At 44.6% G+C, this 9,623-nt stretch overlaps 1 protein-coding gene across 2 annotated transcripts in view; it reads right to left on the minus strand.

Moving 5' to 3' along the window:
• CLPX (caseinolytic mitochondrial matrix peptidase chaperone subunit X) overlaps positions 1-7,064 on the minus strand; it is a 34,610-nt gene extending 27,546 nt beyond the window's left edge. For both annotated transcript variants that reach the window (XM_026455440.1, XM_026455439.1), the window contains exons 1-3: positions 6,607-7,064; positions 1,683-1,843; positions 569-686 (exon numbers count right to left, since the gene is read on the minus strand). In XM_026455440.1, the coding sequence (XP_026311225.1) occupies positions 569-686; positions 1,683-1,843; positions 6,607-6,685 (358 nt within the window). In that variant the 5' untranslated portion in view covers positions 6,686-7,064. The remainder of the gene's footprint in view (positions 1-568; positions 687-1,682; positions 1,844-6,606) is intronic.
• Positions 7,065-9,623: the final 2,559 nt, after the last annotated feature.

The raw sequence follows: 9,623 nt of genomic DNA on the forward strand, positions 1-9,623 counted from the left end.
CGCCCGGCCGCGCAAATATTTTTCTTAAATTATCTCTTACACAACAGCACAAAGTAATACCAGTCCTGGGAATTTTCTAGTATACGGTGAACATGAGAGAGAATCAGGTAAGCTCATACAATTTATATATAATTTATGTAACATACAAAGTCACATTAATTTATCTATTTCATATAATCCATATTTCTACACATTTAATACAATTTATATATTTTTTATATATGTATGTACATATATATATATATATATATATATTTTTGGAGACAGGGTCTCTGTCACCCAGGATGGGGTACAGTGGCATGATCATGACTACAGGTATGCACCACCATATCTGGCCTTTTTTTTTTTTTGTAAAGATAGTTGTCTCAACATGTTGCCCAGGCAGGTCTTGAACTCCTAGGCTCAAGGGATCCTCCCATCTCCACCTTCCAAAGTGCTGGGATTATAGGCATGAGCCATTTGTGCCTGGCCTGTATTTATAAATTTTACATAATTTACATATTTTTATACATTTAATAATTTATAGAAAATGTAGGGAAAAAAGAGCAGTAGAAGATGTAACACTTACACACAAAGGTCTCTACATGTGTGCACAAGTCGCCACATTTAGGACAGCGCAGCTGATTTCCACCTTTCCCAGAATTCCCAGAGCCTGATTTCTTACCACTTCCTTCACTTGCTGATTTCTAACGTTTATGAAGGAGAAAAAAAGAAGAGTGTCAATTATTAGTTTCAGGCAACCAACTTACATATAAACAATACTGTTTGTAGTTAATTTTATAATTTTCTAAATTTCTAGGATGAAATTATTAATACAATCCTACTATTTCTGGTGTCAGAAGATCTATTTACTTCAAAAATCAAATCAGTTCTAGTAAATACATGTATATCTGTAGTCCTCTTTTATATAACATGTGCCAACATATATAATAAATAGTTTTCATTCTATGACTCAGGCACTAGAAAATTTACTAAGGGGAAAAAAAATACATTTCAATGAAATTGAACCAGGAGTTATTATCATGGTAGGTAGTGACTCTGACTATTTTTAGATCTAACTTTTCTCATCTCTAAAATGGGAATAATTTTACCCACATCAGAGAGTCACTATTAAGATTAAGTATGGATATGTAAGTGCCTCACATGTTGTCTAACATATAAAATTACTTCAAGTGTTAGTCAAATTCACATAATGAAAAAAACCGTCACTGACTCAATACAACTACCAATCATCTACTTGCTAGCTACAACATAAAGTTGTACCAGAAATCTGAAATTTTTAGGCTACCAGAGTAGCCCAACATTAAGTTATACCACAAATCTGAAATTTTTAGGTAGAGGATAAAGTGAGGTTTATACTGTCACAAGTTATAAGAGTTATATGAAAGCAGGAAATGATGGCTATTCCTAATTCAATCCTACTGACGAACAGTCATTTAATGACACTTCTTTACTACTTTGGGGTGTTAGAAATTTTAATTACTGCTTACTATGTGCAATGCTTATAAAAGTATTTTAAGGTTCAAAATGAAACATCTAATTACATAAAATTCTTCAGATCATTTTAGCTATCTCATATTGCCTACAGAAAACATATAAGCCAGTAACAGACAGTACTATTACATTTTTTTAAAGGAGGGAACTCAAAATGTGTACAGGTGCCAATAAGATAAAATAATTACCTTATTTCCATCTCCAGAACCATCTTTACTTATCCCATCTTTTGAGGCAAAGTATGCTGGTGTTTCTGTAAAGGATCTAAGAGGAGCTCTTCGCAGAATCTGAGTTTCAAATGTCCCAAGCCTTCCTAAAACTGATATATGAATGCGACCACCAGAAATACCTGAAAATAAAAGGAAATCTACATCAAATATAGATATGCCTCAATAAATTCCCTGGAAACAATTCCTTGAGCATAAAGGAGGTTGAAAAAAAGTTATCATTTTCACAGCAGTAGTATAAATTGAGAGAAAATAATGACACCAGCAGAGGCAAAGTCCTTTCAAAAACAGGCCAGGTCTGAGCCTCTGAAAGAGTCTAGATAAATAAAGGTGTTTCTTTCTGTATGTGTCCTTTGGAAGTAAGGTAAGATCACCCACGTCATAGTAATATGTGGCTTTTTCAAAGTTTGAATGGAGTTCAACATCTGCCTCACCTGTAAGATTTTTAAAAAGGCCATTTATGCCCTATAGTCTTATAATTTCTACCAATGAGAATAAACATCTGACAGCAACTCATCTGTTATTATGTAAGAATACTATCTGGGCCAGGTGTGGTGGCTCACCGCTGTAATCCTAGCATTTTGGGAGGCCGAGGTGGGCGGATCACTTGAGGTCAGGAGTTCAAAACCAGCCTGGCCAACATGGTGAAACTCTGTCTCTACCAAAAATAAGAAAAAAATTAGCCAGGCGTGGTGGTGGGCTCCTGTAATCCCAGCTACTCTGGAGGCTGAGGCAGGAGAATCGCTTGAACCCAGGAGGCAAAGGTTGCAGCAAACTGAGGTTGTGCCACCGCACTCCAGCCTGGGTGACAGGGCAAGACTCCATCTCAAAAAAAAAAAAAAAAATCTGTAACAGTAGAAACAAACTTCAAATGTTCTTTAAGGCCAGGCACGGTGGCTCGTGCCTGTAATCCCAGAGTTCGAGACCAGCCTGGCTAGCCAACATGCTAAAACCCTGTCTACTAAAAACACAAAAATTAGCTGGGTGTGCTGGCAGGCGTCTGTAATCCCAGCTACTCAGGAGGCTGAGGCAGGCGAATTGCCTGAACCTAGGAGGCGGAGGTTGCAGTGAGCCAAGATCGTGCCACTACACTCCAGCCTGGGCAAGAGGGAGACTCTGTCTCAAAAAAAAAAAAAAAATTATTTAAAAAATTGTGTTATTCCACTTACATGTGGTACTTAGAAGGCAAAATCATAGAGACAGTGAGCAGAATGGTGTTTCCTGGGGGTTGGGGAAAATGGAGAGTTATTGTTTTAATGGGTACAGAGCTTCAGTTTTACAAGGTGATGGGCAATGGTTGCACAATATCAATGTACCTAATACTACGGAACTATACACTAAAAATAGTTAAGTTGTGTAAATCTTACATGTATCTTGCCACAATAAAAAAAATTGAAGGAGCCAGGTGCGGTGCTTCACACCTGTAATCCCACCCAGCACTTTGGGAGATTGAGGTGGGTGGATCACTTGAGGTCAGGAGTTTAAGACCAGCCTGGCCAACATGGTGAAACCCCGTCTCTACCAAAAATACAAAAAGTAGCCAGGCGTGGTGACAGGCACCTGTAATCCCAGCTATTCGGGAAGCTGGGGCAGGAGAATCGCTTGAACGAGGCAGAGGTTGCAGTGAGCGGAGATTGTGCCACTGTACACCAGCCTGGGCAACAGAGCAAGGCTCTGTCTCAAAATAAATAAATAAATAAATAAATAAAGTATCAATCTCAAAAGTAGGCTTAGAAAAAGTAATTGAGGGGGCCGGGTGCAGTGGCTCATTCCTGTAATCCCAGCACTTTGGAAGGCCAAGGCAGGAGGATCACGAGGTCAGGAGATCGAGACCATCCTGGCTAATATGGTGAAACCTCATCTCTACTAAAAATACAAAAAATTAGCTGGGCATGGTGGCATGCGCCTGTAGTCCCAGCTACCCGGGAGGCTGAAACAGGACAATCACTTGAATCCGGGAAGTGGAGGTTGCAGCAAGCAGAGATGGCACCACTGCACTCCAGCCTGAGCAACAGTGTGAGACTCCATCTCAAAAAAAAAGAAAAAAAAAAAATTGAGGGAGAGTGTCAGATGCAATCAAAATGACCATTCACCAATCATAAAATTCTCATAAAAATGATAAAGCTCTGTAGCAAACTAATTGGGGTTTCTGGCACTTTTTGTGCCATGAACCCCCTGAGCAGTCTGGTGAAGCCTCCGAATGGATCTCTTCTCAGAATAATATTTTTAACAAAGAAAACAAATTATAAAGAAGTAGTTATCAAAAAAATTTTTTAAATGTTCCTCTTTATTAACAAGCAAAATTAAATAAGATCTAACAGCTTTTAAAATAATTACTATGATTTCAAAGTAGCAAAAAGTATGAACAATATTCTGAGATATCAACAACTATAATGTGATATGAAAATATTTCTGATTTTGATTGATGACAAATTCACAGACACTTCTAAGACTACTGTGGATGTGTTGCCAACATTCATAGGCCAAGGAAATCTTATGTTTCAGCTAGAGCTTAGTGAAAATAAAGTTCACAGAACCTCTAAATTCTATCCAAAGACCCTTTGGGGGCCTGTAAACCTCAGGTGAAGAAGCTCTGAAAGCCAAAAAAGAGAAGTATTTCTGTAAAGTATGTTTCACCAGATTATCTGGCAGGAACCAGAAAACACAATTTAAGTCTCACTATTTACAGAACTTTATCATACAAACAAAGCTTTCTAAATTTCAGAACAACTGTTTTTAAAAAGAAATAATACTAGTCCAGGTGCGGTGGCTCACGCCTGTAATCCCAGCACTTTGGGAGGCCGAGGCAGGTGGATCACCTGAGGTCCAGGAGTTGGAGACCAGCCTGACAAACATGGCAAAACCTCGTCTCTACTAAAAATATAAAAATAAGTTGGGCGTGGTGGTGCACGCCTGTAATTCCAGCTTACTCGGGAGGCTGAGGCAGGAGAATCGCTTGAACCCAGGAGGGGTTACAGAGAGCCCAGATCGCGCTACTGCACTCCAGCCTGGGTAACAGAGCAGATTCCATCAAGAAAGACAGAAAAAGGCCAGGGGCGGTGGCTCACGCCTGTAATCCCAGCACTTTGGGAGGCCGAGACGGGCGGATCACGAGGTCAGGAGATCGAGACCATCCTGGCTAACATGGTGAAACCGCGTGTCTACTAAAAATACAAAAAATTAGCCGGACGTGGTGGCGGGCGCCTGTAATCCCAGCTACTGGGGAGCCTGAGGCAGGAGAATGGCATGAACCCGGGAGGTGGAGCTTGCAGTGAGCCATGATTGCGCCACTGCACTCCAGCCTGGGCGACAGAGCAAGACTCTGTCTCAAAAAAAAAAAAAATAAAGACAGAAGACGGAAAGAAACAAAAGAAGGAAAGAAAGAAAGGAAGGAAAGAAAGGAAGGAGGGAAGGAAAAGAAAAGAAAGAAACCAGTCGTTTTGAAAATAAAAAAAAAAAAATAACTGCCTATCTCCTACGATTCAAAAGTGTTCACGGACTCTTGGCTAGAACAGATCAAGAACACTTTCAAAGAAGGTGTCCCTGCCCAAAGAGAACACACACATACTTCATCCACCCACTGGAAACTGTATTATTCTTTGTCTACTCCACTAGATTTAAACATGAAGGTGAGGACTTATTCACCACTCTTACCTCCAGCACTAAAAGACCTGGCACATAGTGGGCCCTCGACAAATATTAATATATGTCACATAAATGGATTTAAAAAACACTTTAAAGTATTTGCAAATCGAATTCCTGGAATCGGGACATCTACTGGTTGAGGCTTAACAATGATTTAGGATTAAATTCACTCTCTTACATTTATGTATCATTTTACAAAATGCTTCTGCCCACATTACCTCATTCAATCCCTCCTTGTGTAGTAAAGAAACTGGAAGATACATTTAGTAAACAATAAGGATTTTATAATTGGTTTAAAAATTTAGATCAAAGGGACCTTTTTAAAAACTCATCCAAATGTCATGAACCGGTAAGTCAAAATAAAAAGAATTTGTCTAGAAGTCAGTGATTATAACAGAATCTAGCCTCGTGGTCTGACATTCATAGATTTGAGGAAGAGAAAAAAAGTTTATTTTCCAGACTCTCTTGGTTGGGGCGCCATTCTTTCACAGCTTCAGATAAACAGAAAGGAAAGGTAAACAACATGCGCCACTCTTAGGAAACTACCTCCCGGTCAAGTCGGGAAAGCCAGGAAAGGACTGCTGAAACACCCAAGGACTTCCGAACCAACTCCTCTCCCCATCTCCCCCGCCGCTGTCCTGCGTGCCCCGGGGCTTGCCTGACGCCGGGAAATACTGTGAACCTTGTTTATATCCCAGTGTCTGGGCCGCACGGTGATAGTAACATCTCTGGTACCGCGCGGCTTGCGTCCGGGACGGTCAGCTGAGTGCCCTGAGTCCTAGGGGACCCTAGCAGGGACAGCCCCTCAGCCGAGCCCCTCCTGGAGCCCCCAACGGGCCCGAGGGGGATCCCTGCCAGGCTGCGGAAGAAGAGCCGGGGCAGGCGGCGGTCCCAGGCAGGGCTGAGTGGGATCTGGAGACATTTTTTAATAAGAGGAGCATTTTGTGCCTCTTTCAGGGTTTCTACGAACTGGCCGCATTCCGGCCCCCAAGTCAGCAGACCTGAAAGCGCGCAGGAAGACGCGTGGGAAGGAGTTTACTTCCAATTTGAGAAACGGCTGCTCCAGAGGTTGGCAGAGCCCCATTCCACGGGCAAAGTAGTGGGTGCCGGGCGAGGCGCTGCTCATTCCTTCACACTCCCGGGTGCAGCAGGCCTCGTGCCCTCCCCGGGACCCCCAACCACCGGCCAGTCCACCCCCTTCCCCTAGGCTGAGGGCTCAGGAGTGGCACTATTTCGTTACCTCTCTGCGCGGAAGCGAGTGAGGAGGTGATGAACCGGGCGGCCGCTGCGCCGCAAGTACAAGCACCGCAGCTGGGCATTTCCGCGGGGCCTAGGCCGGGGCTTCGCCCCCTGAGGACCTCTGGGTCTCAGCGGCGCGAATCCTACTCGCAAGGCGCGCTGACTCGGTTCTGAACCCTTCCGCGGGCCCTAGACCCCGTGCAGAGTTCACCAGCCAGGCCTTCGCGCTTCCGTGCCCCACAGCCGTCTACTCACCAGACTAGACACCCAACCCCCCCCCTTCCCCTCCTTCTCCCCCTACCCCCAGCCTACCGGGCCCGCGGAGCTTGCGCGCGCCTGCGCCCTAGGCCCGGGGAGGGGGCGGAGGGCGTGGGCACGCGCCGCGTATGCGCGCTAGAGAAGCTACGTGAGGCGAAGGCGAGGGGGCGGTGCCGTGGGCGCCAATGAGTGCCCTACGGCAAGCGCCTAGCCCCAACTGGGGCGACTACAGGTCCCGACGCGCATGGTTGGCAAAAGCCCTTTTATCCTAAAGTTGAAAGGTTTTGAGATAGTCGCGGAGAGATGCATGCCGGGACTTGTAGTCCCTAGTCGTCATAGTCAAGCTCTTCTTCCGGTCACTTTCAGTGGGCGGCAGGGAAGGTCAAGGTGAGGATGGTGGGTTAACCATCCACGGGGGAAGTCTCTAAAGTACCTTGGTAGCCGCTAGATGCTTCAGATTCACTAAGTTTCTTCCCCCGGGATTCCACATCCTGTGTTCCTTGTCTTCTCATTCTCCTTAGTTTCATCACTTGTAACATGGAGGTGGTATTGTCAGTTAGTTCCCTAAGCAACAACTGTTGGGTGGTAACAGCTCCCTCTCCTTGTTCTTTCAGGCCTGGTGGTGATAAAGCTTCCAGCTGTTGGTAGTCCGTGGGTGTTTTACAGTCTTGAGGGTTGTCTCCCTTCCTTCTTTCCTCCCTCCCTGCCTCCTTATTTAGTAAAGATGAGGTCTCCCTATGTTGCCCAGGCTGGTCTCGAACTCCTGGGCTCAAGTCATCCTCTCGCCTCGCCCTCCCAAAGTGCTGGGATTACAGACGTAAGCCACCACGCCCGACTGGTTTTCTTAAACCTGAACACACGCTAGTAAATACTCCCTTCATTAAACCGTTTTCTGTTAGGCTTTGTTTGAGCCCTCTTGCAGGGCTTGCTTCTGCACAGCTAAACAGATGGACCAGCTGCACAAGATGGAGGATGGTGACAAGTGAGTCACGCCCTTGTCCCATCCGGATTGGTGCCAGACTGAGTATTTACATTGTGTATGAGATTCTTATTAACTCTGAACCCCAGAGAAATTGCCAAGTGAGCTTAGGTGCCTTTATTTCTGAGCTTTGCAGGTGGGGATGGGGAGGCAGCAAAGGGAGAGGCAAGACCAGGTCACACAAGTCAGTGAGCCCTCCTCAATCTCCATCCAGTCCAGAGAAATGTGGCTTCTAGGTCACTGTGTCTAGCTGCGAGAAGGGTCATTGGCCTTGGCCCAGGCCACAATTTTTTCTCTCTCTTTGGATAGGTGACTTCTGGTACTCCCTCAGCATAGTGGCAGAGACCAGAAGAGAGCCCACGTCTTCCCTCACCAAGACTTTGGTCTTCCTCCCCTGAGTCCATTAATAGAATTCTGAGAGAGGAGAGTCTCCAGTGTTCGCTCAATCCAGTGTTTCAAACTATGTTCCCAAAATTTCTCAGAAGCTATAGCTTTGTAGTAGAGGTGAAGGAACCAAGTAGATGGACCTTCCCTGCCAACTCCACCATGCCACCCCAAAATCAACCAGAGCAGCTCTGCCTTGAACTATTTAATTACTGGGGTTTTGTTTGAAAATAGTTCTGCATTAAGGCAATGTATGAAATTCATTGAGTCAAGGACAAACCTTTCCTTTTATAAATGAACTGAGGGCCTCTAACACCCAATTTAAATTCTTTTCATCCCGCCCCCATCTTCTTTTTCAATTGTGTCACATTTTCTTCTCATTATAAAAATAAAGAAGAGATTGTTCGCCAAAACCTAGAGATTGCTATAAGCAAGCTGAGTAAGAGTGTTGCTAAATCAAGGCTCAGTCTGGGGGAACCACTCCAGTAAGACTTCCTTTTCCCTGTCTATTCTAGATAATTGATTTCACATTCATTCAGTCAACAAATATTTATTAACCACTAGTTACATGCCAGACACTGGGGAAATAGTACTGAAGTTTAAAAAATTTTCCTCCTCAGGTCGGGCGCGGTGGCTCAAACCTGTAATCCCAGCACTTTGGGAGGCCGAGATGGGCGGATCACACGGTCAGGAGATCGAGGCCATCCTGCCTAACCCGGTGAAACCCTGTCTCTACTAAAAAATACAAAAAACTAGCTGGGCAAGGTGGCGGTGCCTGTAGTCCCAGCTACTCGGGAGGCTGAGGCAGGAGAATGGCATAAACCTGGGAGGTGGAGCTGGCAGTGAGCTGAGATCCGGCCACTGCACTCCAGCCTAGGGGACAGAGCGACACTCCGTCTAAAAAAAAAAAAAAAAAAAAAAAAATTTTCCTCCTCTCATGGAGCTTCCATTCTAGTGGAGAAAGATAAGATAGTAAGTAAAATATACCGGTAGTATGACGACATGGGAATATCCTTATATTGTTGTGTAGCATATCCTTATATTATTTCCAGAATCATTGAATATTTAATTTTATTTACAGGTTGATGTGTGTTTAGCCTTGTATTCCCAATTGGACTATGAGCTCTTTGACGCGGGGGCCAGGCACAGTGGCTCAGGCCTGTAATCCTAGCACTTTGGGAGGCCGAGGTGGGTAGATCACTTGAGGTCAGGAGTTTGAGACCAGCCTGGCCAACATAATGAAACCCTGCCTCTACTAAAAGTACAAAAATTAGCTGGGCATGGCGGTGGGTGCCTGTAATCCCAGCTACTCAGGAGGTTGAGGCAGGAGAATCACTTGAACCCGGGAGGCGGAGGTTGCAGTGATCCGAGATTGCGCCACTGCACTCCAGCCTGGG

The sequence above is a fragment of the Piliocolobus tephrosceles genome, chromosome 6 (assembly GCF_002776525.5).
Source record: "Piliocolobus tephrosceles isolate RC106 chromosome 6, ASM277652v3, whole genome shotgun sequence".
NCBI classification, from domain to species: Eukaryota; Metazoa; Chordata; class Mammalia; order Primates; family Cercopithecidae; genus Piliocolobus; species Piliocolobus tephrosceles.